At 39.0% G+C, this 22,174-nt stretch overlaps 3 protein-coding genes across 5 annotated transcripts; 2 read left to right on the top strand and 1 right to left on the bottom strand.

Moving 5' to 3' along the window:
• The first annotated feature begins 1,544 nt into the window (after window positions 1–1,544).
• On the top strand, window positions 1,545–5,123 carry LOC115689182 (probable ribosome-binding factor A, chloroplastic). 2 transcript variants are annotated; one of them, XM_056308766.1, is made up of 4 exons: window positions 1,545–1,922; window positions 3,105–3,278; window positions 3,853–4,059; window positions 4,779–5,123. In XM_056308766.1, the coding sequence occupies exons 1-3, from the start codon at window positions 1,572–1,574 to the stop codon at window positions 3,997–3,999; spliced, it is 672 nt and encodes a 223-aa protein (XP_056164741.1). In that variant the 5' UTR covers window positions 1,545–1,571; the 3' UTR covers window positions 4,000–4,059; window positions 4,779–5,123. The 2 variants fall into 2 exon arrangements, with proteins under 2 accessions (XP_056164741.1, XP_056164740.1); XM_056308765.1 differs by having other exon boundaries at window positions 4,743–5,123.
• Window positions 5,124–6,126: 1,003 nt separating this feature from the next.
• On the bottom strand, window positions 6,127–9,075 carry LOC115689781 (uncharacterized). 2 transcript variants are annotated; one of them, XM_056308767.1, is made up of 4 exons: window positions 8,915–9,075; window positions 8,682–8,747; window positions 8,491–8,591; window positions 6,127–6,527 (listed from the first exon to the last, which is right to left on the bottom strand). In XM_056308767.1, the coding sequence occupies exons 1-3, from the start codon at window positions 8,960–8,962 to the stop codon at window positions 8,538–8,540; spliced, it is 168 nt and encodes a 55-aa protein (XP_056164742.1). In that variant the 5' UTR covers window positions 8,963–9,075; the 3' UTR covers window positions 6,127–6,527; window positions 8,491–8,537. The 2 variants fall into 2 exon arrangements, with proteins under 2 accessions (XP_056164742.1, XP_030471794.1); XM_030615934.2 differs by lacking the exon at window positions 8,491–8,591 and having other exon boundaries at window positions 8,915–9,073.
• Window positions 9,076–19,296: 10,221 nt separating this feature from the next.
• On the top strand, window positions 19,297–21,508 carry LOC115690025 (amidophosphoribosyltransferase, chloroplastic-like). The gene has a single exon (XM_030616249.2). The coding sequence runs from the start codon at window positions 19,385–19,387 to the stop codon at window positions 21,155–21,157; it is 1,773 nt and encodes a 590-aa protein (XP_030472109.1). The 5' UTR covers window positions 19,297–19,384; the 3' UTR covers window positions 21,158–21,508.
• Window positions 21,509–22,174: the final 666 nt, after the last annotated feature.

The following is a 22,174-nucleotide window of genomic DNA, read 5'->3' as shown; positions in this document are numbered from 1 at the left end:
TCACTTTGTCAATTCTTTCAAATTTGTCGACCAAAAAAAAAATTCTTTGAAATTTTACTCCTACATATAGAGAAAAGTGGATTAGAGGTTCATGTTTAAAAAGTGAATTGATTACTTCTCAAAATTTCAAAATTTACCCACACTTAAAGAGGGTTACATATCAGACGAAGGTTTTTGTCTGTGCTTTTTTTTTGGGACAACTACCTTAATATATATTTTAGCAACATTCAGAATTTCACTATAGTTGTTGGATATTTTTGTAGTTTTGAAATATTATAATAGCTCTAATAGAAGTTATGACCGCCATGAATGCCATTATTTTTTTAACGGTTTTGCAACGGCCCTATAACGGATTTTTAATATTTGATTTATTTCTTCGTAAACTCTTCATTATTTTATAACAGCTATATAACGGTCATATTCTTCTTTAATTACCAATTGATTTATAAAGTTTTCTAAACAACTTTCTCTTTCTTTTACCTATAAATAGTTACTTTGAATATAATTGAAAAGTGATATCGATATATTAAAACAAGAATATTCTTGGGAGGATAGTCACTAAAGCCTTATGCATAACATTGTTCATGTTTCTTCTAATATTTGGTGTGAGGTATAGAAGAAGGTTTGTTGTATCTTGGGAGGATAGCCGTTAGAGCCTTACGCACTGAGTTTCGTACTCCGAGAAGCGAAATTATCCTTTAGGTCAGTGCTTGCATGCCTCAAACAATTAATTTTATATTTCTCATCTTTTCCAATAGATTTCCAACAATTGTTATTTTTGCATGTTATCTAACAAATTTTCCAACAAAAATACCCTTAAAATTGCAATATAGCGTAACTTGATCGAATAATTAAGAAGCAATCTCACACATATTCATGAAAAATGTTCTCGAATTCACATGATGGCAATTTGAGTGAGGATGGAATCCAAGGGATGGAAAAGGTAATAAAGAAAAAAGAAAAAAATACTTTGATTATCGTGTTCCAAGGCGTGTTAAAGTAAAAAAGATAATTATACAAATGGTCATTGAACTCTAGTCTAATATATAATGTTATCCCTAAAATTTTAATTTTTTTTTTTGTCACTGAACTTTAGCCTAATCTATAATGTCATTTCTGAATTTTTTATTTATTCAATTTGGTCCCCAAACTTTTGGTATACGTTTAATCTAATCCATAAACTATATTAGAATGTTCAATATTATCCCTGAACTTAAATTAATTGAAGGATGACATTGAATATTTTCATATAATTCATAAAATAAATTAACCATGTATCAAAGTTTCAGAGATCATATTGAACAAATTAATAATTCGGATTTGGCTTTGCACTTTGGACTAAAGTGGAGAAACTACATTGAACAAATTTAAAAGTTCAAAAACGATATTGCACATTAAAATTCAAGGATCATTGATGTCATTTTCTCAAACAAAAAAGGGAAGTAAACTAATAAGTAAAAATAAAAGGTCGTAAAAAGAAAATAAACGTGTGAATAGACTAAAACGACCTTCTTCGTCTTCTTCATAATCAATCCTCAGCCATCACCGTCCCCCGGAAACGGTCGCCAGCGATGCCAAGCCTCATCCTCCACCATGCGCCGCCCATCGGCCGTCCGCCCCCGCCGGCCGTCTCCCGCCTCGCCGCGGCGTCCCCTCCGCACGTCCGCCTAGCCAGGCCGCACGGTGGGCCGCCTCCCGCGAGCGCGTTCCCGGCCGCGAGGGTGGCTCCGGCGGTGAAGTGCATGGCGAACCCGAGGAGGGTGAAGATGGTGGCGAAGCAGATAAGGAGGGAGCTCTCGGACATGCTGCTCACGGACAAGGTGCTGCAGTATGCGATTCTGCCCGAGGCCGCCCTGGGCGCTGATCGCTACCTGTCGTCGCTCACCACCATCAGCGACGTCGAGGTCTCTTCCGATTTGCAGGTGAAGCGTGGGTGGAACAAGTTTTGACTTTTTGAATGCCTAGTTGATTCTTAGCTGCAATGAGCCCTGATTAGCTTATGGTGTTAGTCATTATCCTGTAATGAAACGAAATAGAGAACTAGCGTTCCTGAGATTTGCCAGATGATTGATGTTTTGCTCCTTCCAGAGGGGTCATTAGCCTATAGGCTGCTGATCAGTGTGGAGTAATGGAATCAGTTTCAGAGTTGATTGTTCTAGCAATTTCATGTAATGCTTTGTAAAGATGGAGTATAGGGGTTGCGATGAGGGCATGGAGAGGCGGAAATAGCAGTGCTTGGTTTGTTCTCCACCTCAATCTTCCTTTGCGGTGAACTGGGTTGGTGGATTGTCCTTTGGATTCTGCTCCTGCCTTTTTATTGTAGAAGCTGGATGAGTCAGAATTCTAAATTAGCTACTAATCACTGGTCTTTTGGTTCTTTTTGGCCGGTTCGTGCACCTTGGAGAGATGGAATATCGAAAGATAAAATGCTGGCTAGTGGCTTGTCTTACCCTGCAGTCTTTTGTTGTTGTAGGATCGTGTGACTTGGTTCGTAATGCAAGCTCGTTTTTGTACTTGATTTGTCTGATTGTCAGTCTAATTTTGTAGAATGCTGCATAGTATTGGCATTTAAGATATCTGCAGACTTGTCTAGAGAGCTGATTTGCGTTCTTGATGTTTAGGCTGAGAATGACCACCTATGTCGCATCTAACTCTGTAAATGCATTGTTGACCTTCATTTTAACCTGCTTCAAAGGATTTTCTTTGCACAGTTTTGTGCATCTATTGACCTATCCTACTGGATCAATCAGATGAGTTCATAGTTCTTTGAGTTTCCCTCCCTTCATTGAGGATACGTTATACTATCTTAGACAATGTATATCATGCAACTTGTGCATACTTTACTTATGTGTATGTCATGAGTTACATGAGGGCACTATACTATATCTCATCTTTCCACTATCGTTCTTCTAATTATATCATATGGGAGGGGTTTTCATCAGAACACTGGCTGCCACCCACTCAAGGTGAAACTTTGGCTTAAATTTGAGAGAGTTAACATTTTTATTAGGTTAACATCATTGTACTGCTTGTGTCTCCATTTCTTAATACAATTAAGATCCGGAAGCCTCTGAATTCTTCCCTTTGTTTCGTGACTCATACAGGTGGTTAAAGTGTATGTATCAGTCTTTGGTGATGAAAGAGGAAGAGAAATTGCAATTGCTGGATTGAAATCAAAAGCTAAATATGTTCGTAGTGAGCTGGGAAGACGTATGAAGTTACGTCTCACTCCTGAAATACGTTTCATAGAAGATGAATCCCTAGAAAGGGGAAGCAGGGTAAGAATTGCTTTTTATTTTTAATTCTATGTTCTTCTTGGTTTGTGAACGCAGATTTTACTTATGTAAGCTCTTTATTCATTTCTATAGGAGGCTTGAACTATCTACAATCAGGCTTCTTTTTACTTGTTTTGATGTGTGAAAACATTAAGACGAGCAGAAGCCCTCTTGTTTTTTTGCAATATTAATAATTTAGAACATGATCCGCTATCACAATTCCCACACCCAGATTGGCAACTTAAGCCCTAGTTTGCATATATGGTAGGTGGTTTCTCAGCAGGATTACACTGCCTTCTGACGGTTCTCTTGAAATGTCTCCTGAGAAACAAGATTTAGGGGATCTTGCAATTTCAGAAAACTTCTTTTAATTTCTTTTGTGACATAGTGTTACAAGGCAGCAATAGGAAATAGTACAGTTTCTTATTGATTTCCTCATCTATAGTGATCTCAATGCTACGATTCTCCTGGTATATGTTTTCTTGAATGATATCATCTAGCAAATTCCCTCATGAAGTTGAAGGTTCATACATCTGCTTTTAAATTGTTAACAGTCCATTTAATTATATTTCTTCAGGTTATTGCTATACTAGATAAAATAAAGGCCGAGAAAAAGACAGCAGAAGGTCAGGATGAAGAGCAATTTGAGGCATCAGATCATCCTCAAGATGAAAGAGATTGGGAAGGCGAGGACCCTGATGGAGACATTATTTATGTGGAGTAGGTCTAACTGCTGCATATCAACAGATTATGTTGCTGGACTGAGCATATTGCTGCTTCACCGGTTAGTTTTGAGTTGTCTTTGTAAGGAAGAGAATTCTTTTTCTTCTCTTTAATAAAATACAATAGCAATTGTATTATAGGTGTAGCTCAGCCATATTCTAGATCTTGTTGGAACAAGTTGTTTATGTACTATACTTCCATAAGATTGTATATATTTTTTAAATGAGTCTACTAAAGGAATTGCCAATGTGCCTAAATTACTTGCCACTGTATCTAAATTATTTGCCACTCTACTCAACACTGCCCAATTGGGGTTAAGAATCTTCAGCTCATATTGATGTGACCATCTTCTTTTGCCGGCCTGAAATAGGAAAAAATTACCAGCCATTTGATTCTCTAGTTAAATGCTAAAACCAATAGACAAGCTGAATCCTGCTGTTGAGGCTGTCTGCAATACATGCAGTCCAGGTCATAGAACACTTATAAGTGTGTTCATGCTGTCGTAATTGGTAAATCTAAATCTCAAGCATCTAACTAAGAAAACGGTGATTTTTGACATCTTCCACTAGTTTACGGCACAATGAACGCATTTGCTAGTGTTTACTTGTCCCAGGAATAGATACATTCACCGAAGCATCATACGCATGCTCTTGTTGGGTTTTACCTTTCAAGTTGTTCTTTCAATGATGCTAGTTGTTATTTCCAGAATGACGCTAACTGAAAAGTCAGTCTCTCTTCATGCAGGTTTAAGGCAGTAACGATAAACCGCACTTTGTGCAGGAATGGAGGTTTTATAACATCATCTGGACTTGAAATATATCATGCCGATCTTCATTGCAACTCTCACAGTTTTGTCCTTGCATTTGCCGACCGCACGCCATGGCAAGCTATATTGAGCATGTACTGTGGATCTGAGCATGTGGCCGTAACTTCTTGAGAAGAGCGGATAGCAACCTTAAAGAAGGTAAGAGCCTGATTCGAATCCCGTCGGTTGAGAATTGCCTGTGTTGAAAATTTTATTCATGTATAACCAACTGTTTTTATTTGGTGAGGATACTATTGTCTTTGACTTGGCAAAACAAAACTCTCTTAAAGCATAGGGATATCCCCGCCTGTTTTCTTTGATCTGGGTCATTAGTTCTCTTTTGATCGATTGGCCTTTTCAACTTCTTTCAAGCACAAGTTCAAATTACAATAGGATCGAGCAAGTCTCTTATGCGCATGTATGTCCAGTGTGTATATTCATCTCATTGACAATGAAAACGGATACTACTATAGTTCTTGGACGGTGGACAGATTTTGCTGACATGGACCAATCCACGTCAACCATTTCTTTTTTTGAAGTTGACGTGGACTCTCTCTCTCTCTCTCTCTCTCTCTCTCTCTCTCTCTCTCTCTCTCTCTCTCTCTCTCTCTGCGCGCAAATTAATTAGAGAACCATCATCTGCCACTTGCGGCGTACGACAATCGGGATGTGGTCACAACACTGGCAGCCTAGATATGAAGCACCAGACCTTGCGGGTGACCATGGCAGACTCCGTGGTGATCAAAACCATAGCAGGACACGATCAATGGCTACCACAGCACAGTGGTCACCAGCACACTCTCTCTCTAAAACATATACACATCCACAGTCGGCTCTCGAATATGAGATTTGAGAGTGCGACAACCACCTCACAGTGGCCGCTCAAGGAATGCAGTCGCAGGGAGGCGATTGAGGCCTCAGGCGATGGCGGCCGTCTCTCGCTTTTGTGTTTTTACATTTCTGATGTTGTTTGCACCATGTAACTCACATTAGTACAATCCCAATGCGTGCCAACGAGACTGTGACATGTTCTCAATTTGTCCAACTCAGCACTCCGACCTCCACCTCGGCACTCTAGTGAGCGAGGGATTTTGATAGAGGGGGCCAACGGCAACACTTTTTAAAAAACAATACAAGGACCATTTTGAGTAAAAAGAAGAATAGAAGTACGATGTTGACTTACGAGCAAAAGTACCACGGTCACTGGTAGAATTAGCCGCCAACGAAAAACTAATCTTTTAGATCATCTTATTGTGACAATATCTGCATTGAGGTGCCAGAGAATGGGCTTCGGAATCTGGGCACAAGCCGTGCACCGTAAGATAAAAAAAATACTGGGCGCACCAGCACGATGAATCAATACTTAGCCAGTAATGCAAACTAAGTAAGCAAATTATCCCAGCATTCTAAGTGGGAAACAACTTCTCCCAAGTCCCAAAATTTCTAAGCAAGAGCAATTATTTTCCAAGGGAATGGACTAACATGTCTGTCGGGACAATTTGGCAAGCCGTGAAAGGTGGAATGCCGTGACAATAGCCGAACCAAGGTTCAAGTAAATTTCACGAAACATGTAGATTGTTGGAGACGCAGCGAATGCTCATGGTAAAATCTACCAGCGGATTATTCAATCCCTAATTCTAGAAATTGAGACTTCCAATCGAAAGGAGCTGTAACAGTCAATGATGAGCCTTGGCCTCGGCTTTCCTTTGGGACTTGGCCTTCGCCTGGAAAAACAACAACAGGTTTAGTTACCAAAACAGATGCTTACGTTGCTGGAGAGGGTATTAAAATCTCTGAGGGAAACACTTAAAGAATGTCGATGAGCATCACTCTCTAGAGTGAAAAGTTCTACAGCGTCCTTCGTCATTAATATGTTCTACATATCATTAATATAAAGGTGAGTTTTTGCCTTCTGCTAAATTCTTCCCAATTTATACTGAAACTTGAAACCTAACAGAAACCATGATATGAGGTTGAGCACATCACAGGTCAAGCACCACATCTGAGAACCATTTTTCACATGTCCCCTATGTCATAGGCTGATTTAGTTATATGTCACGATTCCCCTTTCACTTACTTCAACACTAACGCCAGTTCTAGTTAAATAGCAGCACCTTCCCTTCATTGGAAACACTCCAGAGCCAAAGAAATGGTGTCCCTTGCATACAAAAGCTACTTCTACATTCAAAATCATATAGTTTTGAGACTAACATCCACAAGGAACAATATCACGATGAATAAAACGTAACCAGGACTTTGCGGAGATCTGATTCTGCTTTTGTAATTACAATATTATCCTGAAACTTAAACTTTAGCAATTCACTAAGACATCTGGCGTTCTTCAAACCCCACAGTAAAATGAGGAGAAAAGTATTGTCCGAGTCCTAAAAACTATTTTATCTACTAAACTCAATTATTAACTCCCAAAACTTTTTAAAGATGGCTCAATGAACTATCTCCAGCAATTTATCTCGCTGGAAAATTCTCCATGACATTATTTTAATAATAAATGTCCTACGAGTCATTTTTTTTGTTGAATTCATCCTTATGCGAGTACTTTCTTTACCAGAAAGAGAAGATCAGAAAAATCAAGTGTCGCGACCCGCTGAAAAAATTTATAATTAATTTTGGGCAAAATTAAAAATTAGGTGTCAACATTAAGGAAAAGAAATCATCCCAGCATGCCATCTTCTCCACCAACCACCACCATTTCTACATTGTTGGCACCACCATCGCATTTTCCATCATTTTCAGAAAAGCCATTTTATCTCCAAAAGGCAAGCACCAAGAACACCAAAAGAAGTTGAGCAGCGAAAACCAGGAAGAAATTTCGGCATTTCTACATGAAGGGTGAAGGGTGAAAATCCCAGAGCAATTTTGTTTCACTTGTCACCTATGAACTGGAATTCACTGGACTTTTAGGATGCTCGGTCAAGAGTTTTGGCTTTGAGCCTTTGAATAGTGTTAATGTGAACATTTAATTACAGTGAAAAGTAAGTGTTCCTTCACTCCCACTTCTCTCATTTAATTCTTCAAAGACAATGCAATGCTTAGTTTCCTTCCTTATTTTTTCTTTCCTCAAAAGTTCAGCACACCCTCATCTGACCTATGTGGTGGCTCACGAGTGCTCGATTTTCAAAATATAAGGACAGACTTCAAAATGGGTTAATAGGAGTGTGTTAGGAGTTATTCCACCACCATCTAAAGTGTGGCAGGTGTCATTCATCGCCCGGTAGCTTGCTGGTAGTTGTGTTTTAAGCTTGTGGCGGGGCTATAGATGGTAGTGAAGGAAAACACGGACGAAAAAGGTAAAGCAAAAGTTCTAGAAAAATGCCAAACTATATAAATTCCATTTTCTATCCCTTCAGGAGAGAGAGGAGTTCCAATTTGAAGCCATTGGAAGCTTCTAAAATGTAAAGCACATCTACTACAACATAAATCACTTTCCACAAACAATAAATTCCATTCACAAACAGCCTCAAGATTCAGTGAGAACTACTTCTCCGGCAAAAGAAAAAAATCAAAGCATGAGAGACCAAAAACACGAGCACAGCCATATAGATCATCCCGCCACGGTCATTTTGCAAGCAATGCAGTAATCTTAGGCTCATGTTTTGGTTGCGCAACACTACGAGGAATAAATAACGAAGCAATATAAACAAGGATCCTTCAATTAGAATCCACTACCTCACTAAAAGGAGAATAAATTCCAGACCCAGTCCAGAAAATCCACACTAACAGTCATTTCCACAAGCTACTCGTGCGCTCCCTAAACACCCATGAAAGCACTGACCCACCAACCATCAAACCATCATAGCTAAAATTCATACCACTCTATACTCGAAAATGCACAGCAGAGAGTCCAAGTTTTTCCATACCTTGAGATACTTCAACTTGACGCTTCCATAGACAGCTCCGAAAGAAAAGGCCGAAACACGAGCCACCTACCCATCAGCCCCATCAAACACAAACAGCCCAGATCAGTCAAAGTGCAGATCGATTTCTTGTTTTTTATTTTTTCCCTCCCCTCTTTCCCTTTCCCTTTCCCCCTTCCCCTGTTGCATTCGCAGAGAAAATGAATCAAACACAAAGGGAGGCGAATTGGGTTTACCAGGGCGAGAGTGCTGGTCCCGGAGAATGGTCCTGGAGGCGGCGCCATTGGAGATGCCCCGTGCTCGGTAAACGGAAGCGCGTCGCTTTGCGAGGTCGATCGGAGGAAGAAGAGGAGGGTAGAGAGAGAGGAGAGAGAGAGAGAGAGAATACTTTGCTTCGTGAAATGCCACGGGCGGGCCGGATACCCGAAACCCGAATTTGACCCGGTACGAGGAGTGGAAACGGGCCGGGTTTGAGACCGTCGAATGTGACTAAACCCAAAGTCCACTTCTCCCCGGTGATATAAGCCAAGCCCGTCCCAAATCTAAGATGAGTTTTGTAAATTTCTTCCCCAAATCCTTTTTTTTTTTTAAGCCCATAGATTTTCAAATTAGCTAAACTAAAGGATATAATTACCAGACTAAATAGCTTGAATGTTTTGTAACGGTAAAATAACACAAACAGTCCATGAACTTTGGCTCTATGTGCAATTCGGTCCCTGAACTTTTAATTTGTTTATCGTAGTCCATGAACTTTAGTCTAATGTTTAATATGGTCTCTAAACTTTTAATTTGTTCAATGTAGTCCATGAACTTTTGGTATATGTTCAATTTAGTCCCTAAACTATATGAAAATGTTCAATATAATCCTTCTATTAATTCAAGTTCAGAGACTACATTGAGCATTTTCATATAGTTCAGGGACTAAATTGAACATGTACCAAAAGTCTAGGGACCATATTAAATAAATTAAAAGTTCATGGACCACATTAAACATTAGGCTAAAGTTCAAGGACTATATTGAACAAATTAAAAGTTCATGAACAGAATTGCACATTAGATCAAAGTTCAGGGATTGTTTGCGTCATTATCCCTTTTGTAAAAGTAACGATAATTTAGTAATTTGATTAGCTAACTGGGCTTAGATTTTAAAATGGGTCTTGTTGACGAGGTTAACTAGAAATATAAATGATATTGTTCAAGGCGCCTTTGAGAATGAAAGAAATGCGTGTTATAATAAATTAGCTTATTTAAAAGAAAAAAAATTTATATATCAAAAACACATTTAATAATACTTAACAAGTGTTTTAATGATACTCTTTAACATTTTCGTTTATGAAATATTCACAGATTCAATCATCCTCCAAGGCTTTCCTGATTGATCAGAGAGGTTGCCTGAGACGAACTATTAGCTGCACGGATTTTGCCGGCTTCTAAAGTCGCAATTGCAATGTTTTCCAAGGCACGATACTGCATGAGCTAGGACTTAGCCTTGGAATCGAACTGAACTGGCTAGTTCTAGACGGTTCTCAGTTTTCAAAATTTGGAACCGGTGATACTCGGTCCAAAACTTGGTTCCAAGTGTGGATTGGACTGCCCGGACCAGACCGATAGTTTTTTTTTATTTCTTATTATTACAAAACATTTCTTGAAAGATGATTGGAAGGTGGTACGTGAAATTTCGCATTCCCTTTGAACCAAAACCCTAATTTCCCATTCTCGCCGCTCAGTCCCTCGGCTCTCACTCAATCTCACAACTCTCACTTCTCAATCTCATGCGGTCACGCCTCCCTCGGTAGCTGTCGCTCGACACCTCCCTCTCGCTCGACGCCATGTAATATCTTGCAAACTCAAACTGTACAAAGGTATTCTCGTGATCGCAACAAGAAATAGATAGGAAGGAATATATTTTACATCCACAACTTCGAGTCTTTTTGGGAGTGCTAGGTCAGGGCTGACGATTTTAGAAGCAGAAACGTGTAGTCGGAAGTTTCCCAGTGGTTCTGATTCCATTTGCTTTATCTTTGGCCTTCAGCTCTTCATTCCTTTGCCTTTCCTCTGCCTATGCTCTTGCTCCGACCGCGATCTGTTCAATCCTCCCCATGTCGGCCGCATATGTTTGCAATGTTTTGGCTTTTTTCCTCCCCAGTTCACACTGGCAATCTTGCAGGGAATAGGGAAAAAAAAAAAAAAGGAAAGAGAGAAATCTCACCAATCGGTCCGGTTCTAGGACCAAGTGGACCGGTTCCCGATTTCACAAACGGGGAACTGACCTTATCGATACGATTTCCGATTCCAAGATGAGAACCGACCCACCTTGAAATCGATTACCCCAACACGAGCGACAATCACGGCCAAGAGGCCGAGAAAGAGAAGAGAGAGATTTGTGGTTAGTGTTTACGAGTACACGCGTGCGCGCAACGCAATTTTTCTATTAGCGTGCGACATTTTGGTAAGGTAAAATTCCCCCCCACGTCTCTAAAATTTTCAAACGTTAGAAAAGAGGGATTCCCAACTTCTCAAGGCCGAAAAAGTCAAAGTCGTCTCGTTGAGACCCCCACTAACTCCCTCTTTAAAAACTCCACACGTCGCTCTCCAAACTCAAAACGCTAGATTTACGTAAGGGCAGGGTCACGAGCCGATGATGCCTCGAGACCTTAAAAAATCGCAAGAAAATAATAATGTCGCAACTTTCGAATACTCTGATGGGAAGAAGAGATAACGGGGAGCGATGATGGGTGGTGGCGGATGTGGAGTTTTATAGGTCCCTCCTCTTCTTTTTAATCCCCCCTTTTTTTTTTATGTTAATACCTAGAAAAACCCCAAATCGATATACACGTGACAAATTTATCCCAAATTGATTTTTTGACCCTCAAAAATCCCAAACTGGTACATCTGTGACAATTTTACCCTCCGTTAGTTTCCGTTAATACCTCGAAAAACCCCAAACCGGTACACATGTGATAAATTTATCCAAAATTAATTTTGTGACCCTCAAAAACCCCAAACTGGTACACCTGTGATAATTTTACCCTCTATTAGTTTCCGTTAAATTTTACTATCAAATTTCTGAGTTGGATGACACGTGACAGCTGACGGATCTACCGGTTTAGGGTTTTTACCTTCCGTTTGTCACACGTGTACCGATTTGTGATTTTTCGCGGTATTAATTCAATTTAACGGGGGGTAAATTTATCACACGTGTATCAGTTTGGGGTTTTTTGTGATCAAAAAATTAATTTAGGATAAAATGATCACAGGTGTATCAGTTTGGAGTTTTTCGTGGTATTAATTTTTTTCCTTAAAAGTGATTTCTTTTGGGTCTTTTTGACTTGTAAAAAGCGTTACAGCTAAACGACAAGATTGCTAGATGATGTGGAATAATTTTGTGTTTTTCTGGGGGGTCAAAGATTACATGGAATAATAAACAAAGGTTTCCCCCCCACCCAAATTCTCCGCGGTCCGTACGAATATTAGCCGTTCCTCTTGGCGCTCCGTGGCTCGGCACTCACTTTCGAGAGAAAAAGAAGAAAGAAAGGGAAAGGGAAAGGCAAAGGGAATCTATGGAAAATTAGCTTTATCCTGTTGAAATTCTAAGAAGTGGGAACAAAACGACTGAGAAGTTGACACGTACGCGATGGGAATTTAATTTAGGACGATATATACAACGTTTTTTTCTCTTATAATGCATGGGCATGGACACAGCTATCCAGAAATTTTTGAATTTCCAAGTTAATTGTGGTACCGGAATAATATTTTAGCTTTGTGTGTACTTAAAATAAAGAAATCTCATTAAATAAATCCGAATCGGCTGAAAGTGCCAGACCCGACAAAAAAAAATCAGCTGAAAATGCCCACAAGAAATGCCTTCTTTTCATAATTTTATTTTAAAAAAAGAGGGTTTATTATAATTTGATTTTCATAATTTTTTTTTATGTTACGTCTATTAAGGGAGATAGGTTGATAATTCTATTTATATAGAGTTTATTTATTATTTTAACTTAATACTTGCTTAGTTTTAATTGAATTTGATGCCTACTTTATTTATTTTAATTAATTTTTGTAGGTAATTGAAGTTAAAGGAAGCTTAGGGACTAATTATGTAATTTGCCGGCTTTCCACGCGTTTTGTCCTCCTAAGCTGCGTGAAAGTATCCAAAACAATCCAATTATTCCTAAATCGTGTAGAAGCTTCCCAAATTGGAGATCAAAGCTATGCAAATCTGAAATCAAGAATAATCAAGCCTATTTTGTGAAGAAAATCAAAGTCCAAGCTAAAAAAAGAGTTTTATTATTGAGAGGAGTCATAATTTGGAGGAACCTTCAATTGCAATCCTATTGTGATTAAGGTTTCTTCAAAAGCAAGAGGAGGTAAAAAACGTGACTTCAGAAGAGAGAAAAAGAAGAAGAAGAAGAAGGAGGCGACTTAAAAATCAAGCATTTTGATTATTCTTGGTGAATCTGTTCTAGTTCTTCATCATGTTTAGTTTAGTTATTGTTTTTAGTTTAATGTTCATTATGTTCTAGACTACTTGTTGTTAAAGCTACGATGTAGCTTAACTATGATTGATTAATTTTCAAGACTTGTTGATGCAATTCTAGATCTCGTATGTGTGAGTTATATATCATGTTCTTAATGCTTTGAAGTGCTTGATCACCACTTGCATGATTTTTATTGCATGATGAAACCGAAAGGAGATTCTATGCAAGTGCTTTATGATATATAGCCATGAATTTAACTTAGATAGAGATATACTAGGTTGTTTGTGTGGTTTCGGTAGTAAGTAAATCGAGGGTGGTTTATTGAATCCGGGAACATTCATAGATTTTAATGCACTTAGGTTTACTTAAATTCACATGGACCAAGTGTGGGTTGCTAAATCTAAGTAGGGCTGCTATACCGGACTAAGGATAGTAATTTAAATTAGGAAGTTCTACCATCACACTATGATTTCAATTTGATTGCATGACGAGCTTGGTTAATTAATCTTGATTGGTTAAGTGAAATCGGATGCTCTAACGTTTTTAATTCTTGATCAAAGTCCTTTGCTTCTTGCTTCTTTATGTTCGAAATTTCTAGGTTTAGTTTGTGAATTTCTATTTTCGATTTTGGTTTGCTGCCTTGGTTAATTTAGCTTTTGGAAATTTCAATCTTAATAGGTTAATTTAGTTTTCTTTAGAATTTTGATTGTTTTATTAAATCTTTAATTGGTTAGATAAAGTTGAGAATTGTTCACCTTTAGTAAGTAATTTGATTGATTTGTCTACAATCTCCGTGGGAACGATACTTTAATTCATCACTTTATTACTTGTTCGATACGTACACTTGCGTTGCTAATTTAGAGAACATAGATTCTCTGTTGCGTAATGATTTATTTGATTTTGTTATAGGATAAAAAAGGGAAATAATAAGAACTTCCACTAACCTATTATCTTATTCTTGGTTACCGTCATCAACTACTTCTTAAAACTCACATCCACATCGTTTCTCTTCATGATCCATCATGTTTAATTTTTTAAAAAATATATAATTTTCGTATATAGCAATTGTTGGAATGCCAGGAACACACGTATAATGCGGGTTTTATGCCGGTATTATTTGTGAAAAGACGGGATAAAAAAAAAACAAACAACTTTGGGTTTGTATCTGGACTCTCCTATTTTTCCAATCTACTAAATGTGCTTATGTATAACATACTTCATAGAAGAAGTCAAATTTTTGTCTCTCCATATTATAAAGTAACGAGAAAATACATAAAAAAATCCTAAATAATGCTTATTGTAATATTAATACCCCAATATTTTTTGTGTCGCCAAAACTTCAAAACTTATACCAATGTGACAAAAATACTCTCTATATACAACAAAAAATCATAAACTTGGCTCTCTGTGATATTTATATCCCAAACTTTTTCTCTCGTGTTACCTATACCCTAAACTTGTATTGGTTTGACAAAAAATTACTATTTTTTGTCATATCGTTACAAGTTCTAAGGTTTTGGTGACACAAGAAAAATTTTGAATACTGGTGTAACAGTAGATATAGTTTATGATTTTTTTGTAACACATTGGGGTGTTGCAATTACAGTGCTTTTTGTTTAAAAAATTTTGAGGTATTAACCCTTTAGTAAATGTCGACCGCATATTCTTATTTGAAAATCCGTTAATTCAAAAATTGTATCGTGAAAGAAGGCACATAATTCTTAGCTTGCCAAAGGTTAATTTCACTCCGACCAAAAATAAAAAGAAGAAGAAGTTAACTTCATTCCTAGATTAGAAAAATAAATCACAAATCTAAAGAGAAGAGAAAAAAGGGAATTAATAAGAAGACACAAATTTAAAAATATCTTTTAAATCTTAAGTTTTCCGTGAAACAAATTAATATAATTTAACTTTAGTGGGGTTCAAAACCAAGATTTTTGTGGGTTCAAATTGCTAAATTAAGAGAACCTTAATTAATGGTGCGATAAAAAGAAATTATGGGAGTGGGCTCGACAACAAGCTGTAGAGTCACCGCTGCCACCGAACGTGATGGATCCCACTAATTCCAAAGGTGTAGATCGGTCTAACAATTCTTAGAGGCACGCCATAATCGTGATTAGCATTCGTGTTGGTATGTGTTAGCATAAGATGTCGTGCTTTTGATTTTGTGTGCCTGCCAAATAACTGAATAACGATGTAAACGTGTTTAATTCGTGTCGACCTATGGAATTAAGCATCCCATCGTATTTGAATTTTCTAGGGAAAATTGTCCAAAAAAGTCCTAAACCTATTGCACACCGACCAATTCAGTCTTAAACCTTTCAACTGTGTCAATTTAATCTTAAACATTTTGATGATTTGTCAATCTAGTCATTCCAGTCAATTTCGGTCGACAATTGTTGAGGTGGATGCCAACCGTCCCACGTGACACGGCTAGCGCTGACATGGATAATGTTTTGCAATTTTTTATTCTGCCTTTTCTTTTCTTTCATTTTCTTTCTTTTTTCCTTCTTCCTTTGCCAATCGCCATGGTCGGCGAGGTCAAAACTTAGTTGAAGCAGTCGAGGTTCAACTCTCGACAATGGGCGGGGGAAGAAAGGTAAAAAAAAGAAAGAGAAGAAAAGGAAAAAAATAAATAAAAAAAATTCCACACCAGCAACTGCCAGCTTTCACGTCAGGGATTGCTGGCCAAAGTTGACAAATCATTAAAAGATTTAAGAATAAATTAGCTAAATTAAAAGTTTTAAATACTGAATTCACATCCGTACAATATATTTATGACTTTTTTTTATAATTTAAACGAATTTTCTCTCTAGAATTTGTGTTTTGCCTCGTTCTTTGTTCATATCATGCAAGCGAGTCTATGTCCGACATTGCCAGCTTAAGTATATGGAGGGATGAGATCCTCTATCTCCGCCGGTGTCGTCATTCGGCATCTCGTCAATCCAATCCATTAATCCAAGCTAGCAAGGGTAGTTGTGAAATTTTATTATTAATACATCAACGGTTAAGATCTATTGGGATATTAATACAACTACCGAGCGAGCGGGATAGAGTATCCTCATCCTAAGTATATACGTATTTTAATACCAATTCAATACTCCCGCAATACTTTCTCACGTACAGTTAGCAGTTGCAATTGAGGAAAGTGAGATGCTCAAGTCACTATCACGATGGCCTATGGCTCCTTCTATCTGATTTCCTGGAACCTTCGACCGGTCAAGAAGTGCAACTTAAATACTGCGTGATTGACGGTCCATGTACGGCGATGGTCGCCATCCTTTCGATCAGCTTCCATGCTTTATTCGGACTGAAAATTAAATGATTCTTATAATTTTCATATCCACTCCCAACTTGTTTGTATGACTTTTAGGGCGGTGATGACCATTATTTATTAAAAAAACGAATACTGACACAAACAATACATGAACTTTGATCAAATGTGTAATTTGGCCCATAAACTTTTAATTTGTTTTAATGTAGTCCATGAACTTTAGCCTAATGTTCAATTTGGTCCATGGACTTATAACTTGTTCAAAGTGATCCTTAAATTTTTGGTACGTGATCAATTTAGTCCATGAACTATATAATAATATTAAATATAGTCCTTCCATTAATTCAAGTTCATGGGCTATATTGAACAAATTAAAAGCTCATTGACCATTTAAACATTGGGTAACAGTTCAGGTACTGTTTGTGTCATTTTTCCTTAAAAAAAATCATATATGTCTTTTTTCGAATTTTGCTACTATAATAATTTGATTTTTTTAAATATGAAATTCCCGAGACCTTTGAAAGTATATGATTACGCCTTGTAGTATTATACATGTTTTTTTTTTTTAGTTTTCAAAAATTTTAAAATATTATTTTCGTTCTTAAACTATTGGAGAGAAAGAAACATATAGTTTGTTTCTACTATCTAGGAGGTCCAATGAAGACTATCAGTAAGAAACTTATCATTGAGACATGAATTCTATCTCTATACATAACTTTTTCAATATAACGTCACATATATTGTGCAAGGACTATAGTTTATTTAAAGGAACAAAAAATAAATAAAAATTGTCAAAATTTTTCTTGAAATCTTTTTAATTATTTATCAAGCGTATTAATTCCGTGCAACCCATGGATTTCCATCTAGTTATGTTGTATAACGTAATTGTATTTTATGTTAAATGCATAAGTAGTTTACCTTTTGGAGGTATATTTTCATTTGATAATTCATTAGAAATTATATTCCCTCAAAGTTACCTAAAATGTACTCGTAATTACTATTTTGGAATCACCCGTTCTTCAATTAATGGTAGCATTATTTCTACCTTCTATATGGCTAAATACACTCGTTTTATACAAGATAGACGAAATTTCCCTCGATGGATTCTACATTTATACAATTTTCCTCAATTTAGTCTTTTTCTAATGTGGGTTCCCTTCAAATTTAAACCCTTTGTTGTTAAAAAGGAAAAATGGACATTTTCTTTGCCAAATCCAAATTGAATGAAATCAAGCTTTCATTAACATATTTCTTTTACTTTAGGCAGAGTTTTGATTTAACTTAATTTTATCTTTCAAGTTTCCGTTGTACTGTGAAAAGGTTTTCTGGTATTGTCTTTAAAGGGGCTCTGCAGTAAAATTTTATCTTTCATTAACATTGTCGGGACTTTGTAGTAAAATTTTTAAAGGGGCTTCTTTTTGTGTTATTCCATTTTACTTATATAAAATCAACAAATTAAAATTTTCGGGTATTTTTCTATATTACAAACATCGTTTGCATTCAGATTTTTCTTATATAGAAGAAAACTGATAAGAAAGGGTTTGATGGTGATATGCACAATAAAAGTGAAAAATTGTAAACAAGTGATCATGTTAAAAGATTTTCCATATATATTTTTTTTCTAAATTCTATTTGACAATTTATCCTTAAATTTGCTTGACAAAGTAAAAAAAAAAAACTAGGTTTCTTGGAAATTTGTTTTTTTCGAAAAAAAACTAATTTTTATGAAAGTAAAATCTAACAATGAAAAAAAAACACATAGTGCCTGTAATATGTCCGAGATATCTACAATAAAGAAAAACTAAACACGTGAAATTTTTTATTATGGTAACTAGATCCTGTACATAAATAAACAAAATAAAAAAAGGAAAGTTAATAAATGTGGGGCCGCCACTTAAATTGCAATGCAATGATGTGAGGTAATTTTGTCTTTTTTATGAAAATTGGGTGAATTTAGTTATACAAGAGATGAATATAGCCCTGCCCTTACCTGTCATGTGACAAAATCTAAGTAATTTCTCTACTGGGCAAAATTATCAACATGCATGGAGGAGTAAAAAATGAAGGAAAGATAGGCTTACGATATATATGGTAATATCCACTTAAATATGTTATTCTTGGATATGGTAACCATATCCTACATAAGGAAGAAAGTATGTAAACGTGATTCACTACTTTAAAGTTTCAATTCATTAAATAAAAAGGAAAACTCCATCTCTTTAAAGAAAATCGGGTGGAAATACAAGGTGGGAAGATAAAACTTTCCTCTTTTGAAAGTGTTCAACTCAGTCCAAAAGTTCCATTTTATTCGTGGCATAATGACATAAACAGTTTCTGAACTTTGGCTCGATGCACAATGTGGTCTCCGAACTTTTAATCCATTCAATACGGTACCTGAACTTTAGCCTAATGTTTAATGTGATCCTTGAACTTTTAATTTATTCAATGTGGTCCATGAACTTTTGGTGCATGTTCAATATAGTCCTCGAACTATATGAAATTATTCAATATAGTCCATGCATTGAAATTAATGGAAGGACTACATTTAACATCTTGATATAGTTCAGGGATTAAATTGAGCGTATATCAAAAGTTCAGGAATTACATTACAAATTGGATTACAATTCAGGGATCATATTGAACAAATTAAAAGTTCAGGGGCGATATTACGTATCGAATTAAAGTTCAAAGATCATTTGTGTCAGTTTCCGTATATTCATAGATGTTTTTTGGGGTAATTCCGCCCAATCTCACCGGCAGGAAATCCAATTTTTCTCCCACCTTCTTTGATATTATTTTGTGATATTTTCTTCCCTCGACAAAAATAATAAAAGAACTATTCCTTAAAAACCTAGACGAGCCAACTTTCTCCCCTTAGGCTCGAGCAAGTCGTCGTCGTCGTCGGCTTCTTCTTCTTCGTCTTCCTCGCTCTCTCTGCGAAACCACCCCCTCACATGGCTTCCGCCGCCCCAGCCCCGGCCTCCCCGGCCCCGGCCCGCCGCTCCCCTCTCTCTTCCAAGCCCTCCGCCTCCGCCTCCGCCTCCGCCGCCCTCTCCCTCCGCCTCCGCGCCCGCCTCCCCCCGACAACCCTCTCTAAACCCCTCTTCCCCCTCAAGCCATCCCTCGCTCCCCACACCCACAGGCTTCCCTCCTCCGCCGCCGCAGGGAGCCCTCTCTCCGGCTTCTTCTCCCCCGGCGGCGACCGCCCCCTCCACGACGACGACGCCCTCCGCGACGAGTCCGACGACAAGCCCCGCGAGGAGTGCGGCGTCGTGGGCATCTACGGCGACCCGGAGGCGTCGCGGCTCTGCTACCTGGCCCTCCACGCGCTCCAGCACCGCGGCCAGGAGGGCGCCGGCATCGTGGCCGTCCACGACAACGTTCTCCAGTCCATAACGGGCGTCGGGCTCGTGTCCGAGGTGTTCAACCAGCCGAAGCTCGACCAGCTGCCGGGGAGCTCCGCGATCGGGCACGTGCGGTACTCCACCGCCGGCTCCTCCATGCTCAAGAACGTCCAGCCCTTCGTCGCCGGCTACCGGTTCGGCTCCGTCGGGGTCGCCCACAACGGCAACCTGGTGAACTACCGGGCCCTGCGCGCGCAGCTCGAGGAGAGCGGGTCCATCTTCAACACCAGCTCGGACACGGAGGTGGTGCTCCACCTGATAGCAATCTCGAAGGCGAGGCCCTTCTTCGTGCGCATCATCGAGGCCTGCGAGAAGCTCAAAGGTGCGTACTCCATGGTGTTCTTGACTGAGGATAAGCTCGTCGCTGTTAGGGACCCACATGGGTTTAGGCCATTGGTGATGGGTAGGAGGAGCAATGGTGCTTACGTTTTCGCCTCCGAGACTTGTGCTCTCGATCTGATTGAGGCCACTTATGTGAGGGAAGTGAACCCTGGGGAGGTTGTGGTGATTGATAAGGATGGGGAGCATAATCTCTGCTTGATGCCGCACCCCGAGCCGAAGCAGTGCATCTTCGAGCATATCTACTTTTCGCTGCCGAATTCCATTGTGTTCGGTAGGTCTGTCTACGAGTCGAGGTCTAAGTACGGGGAGATTCTGGCCACTGAGTCCCCGGCCGAGTGCGATGTCGTGATCGCGGTGCCGGACTCCGGCGTGGTGGCCGCTCTTGGTTACGCCGCGAAGATTGGCGTGCCATTCCAGCAGGGGTTGATTAGGTCTCACTATGTGGGAAGGACTTTCATTGAGCCTAACCAGAGCATTAGGGATTTCGGGGTGAAGCTTAAGCTCGCCCCGGTCCGGGGAGTGCTAGAGGGTAAGAGAGTTGTCGTCGTGGATGACTCGATCGTGAGGGGAACCACGTCATCAAAGATTGTGCGGTTGATCAGAGAGGCAGGGGCCAAGGAGGTCCACATGAGGATCGCGAGTCCACCCATAATTGCTTCCTGTTACTATGGAGTGGACACGCCGAGCTCGGAGGAGTTGATTTCTAACAGGATGACTGTGGAGGAGATACGGGAGTTCATTGGGTCGGATTCACTCGCATTCCTGTCTTTCGATAGCTTGAAGAAGTATCTGAGCAGTGACTCGCCAAACTTCTGCTATGCTTGCTTCTCGGGGAATTACCCTGTCAAGCCCACCGAGGTCAAGGTGAAGAGGGTTGGCGATTTTCTGGATGATGGCCTGAATGGAAGCATAGAGTCCATTGATGGGGGTTGGGTTAAAGCTCGGACCGAGAAAGAAGAGAAGGTTGAGCACCCAGTTTAGATGCCATCCTTCGTCTCCGGTGGTGTGACAACGACGAAGCTTCGTGTGATTCCTGATTTGGAGTAAGGGGTATAGGAATGATCCAATTGCTTTTGTGATGGATGGGCCTGCCTTGGGGGAAATTCGGCTTCCGAAAATCCAAAGCCTCGGTATATCGGTCCCGTCTCCAGTTTTGAGAAACTAAAAAATGGGTAGGAGTTGTTGTTTCCGTGATCTTGAGGGTGGGATAAGAAGATTGAGTTTCGTTCTGATGATTATTTTTGTTAACCTCAAGTATTGCATTGTATACCAGCTTTTGCTTGACTGCTTCATATTTACTTGATGAAAGAAATAGATGAAGAATTAGATGGAGTTCTCTTCCCTTTTTTATCGTTCTCGCTGTTCATATAATCTCATATGCTTCAAGAACTCAGATTCGCGCTCAGCTTCTTGTCGCCGCATTTCGATTGCGAAGTATTGAGCTCCATGACCATACGTAGTACATTTTGCTCCGTCTGTAGTTTCCCCAGAAAGAGATCTGGCTTCTTTCGTTACTTTCTGCAGTTGCTAGGGGATTAGAAGCTCTCTTTGGTAGCTAAAAGCAATTCATATGCTTCTCTTGGAGCTTCTAACGATGAGCAAAATCTCAGTCGTTTCTTGCTTTTTTATCGACTCATGGCTGTCCAATTTGCGCACTTCACTCGCTCTGTTCAATGGTTATGTAACACCGTAGGAAACACCAGTTTGCTTGTTGAAGTTTGCTTGCTTGCGTTATAAGCTTGGATGGATTCATGGGCAGTCGCCCTCCGGCAAAGGAAGTACCTGTCGTGACGAGATTTTGTATTTCTGGCCATTGTAGATTTGGTGCTCAGATCTCAGAGATCCAATTTTTGACTAGACCAGGTTTTGTGAACTCAAACATCAAAAGATCTTTAACATAAGTCACCGCGTTCGCATGAATCAAGTTCAACTCAAACTCGATATTCCGATCTCGAAGAGTCTTTAAGCAGTGAAGTGAAGCTTTGAAACACTGGCAGG

The sequence above is a fragment of the Syzygium oleosum genome, unplaced genomic scaffold (assembly GCF_021117445.2).
Source record: "Syzygium oleosum isolate NSW1041296 unplaced genomic scaffold, Sole_v2.1 Sole_v2.02, whole genome shotgun sequence".
Lineage (NCBI taxonomy): Eukaryota > Viridiplantae > Streptophyta > Magnoliopsida > Myrtales > Myrtaceae > Syzygium > Syzygium oleosum.
The sequence above is the reverse complement of the archived record's forward strand: the minus strand, read 5'-3'. Positions and strand labels throughout refer to the sequence as shown.

Coding starts and splice junctions, on each gene's coding strand:
- LOC115689182 (XM_056308766.1), top strand. CDS start 1,572: ATGCCAAGCCTCATCCTCCACCATGCGCCGCCCATCGGCCGTCCGCCC. Junction 1,923..3,104: donor AGGTCTCTTCCGATTTGCAG/GTGAAGCGTGGG, acceptor TGACTCATACAG/GTGGTTAAAGTGTATGTATC. Junction 3,279..3,852: donor CCCTAGAAAGGGGAAGCAGG/GTAAGAATTGCT, acceptor ATATTTCTTCAG/GTTATTGCTATACTAGATAA.
- LOC115689781 (XM_056308767.1), bottom strand. CDS start 8,962: ATGGCGCCGCCTCCAGGACCATTCTCCGGGACCAGCACTCTCGCCCTG. Junction 8,748..8,914: donor GGACCAGCACTCTCGCCCTG/GTAAACCCAATT, acceptor GCTGATGGGTAG/GTGGCTCGTGTTTCGGCCTT. Junction 8,592..8,681: donor TCAAGTTGAAGTATCTCAAG/GTATGGAAAAAC, acceptor TTGGTGGGTCAG/TGCTTTCATGGGTGTTTAGG.
- LOC115690025 (XM_030616249.2), top strand. CDS start 19,385: ATGGCTTCCGCCGCCCCAGCCCCGGCCTCCCCGGCCCCGGCCCGCCGC.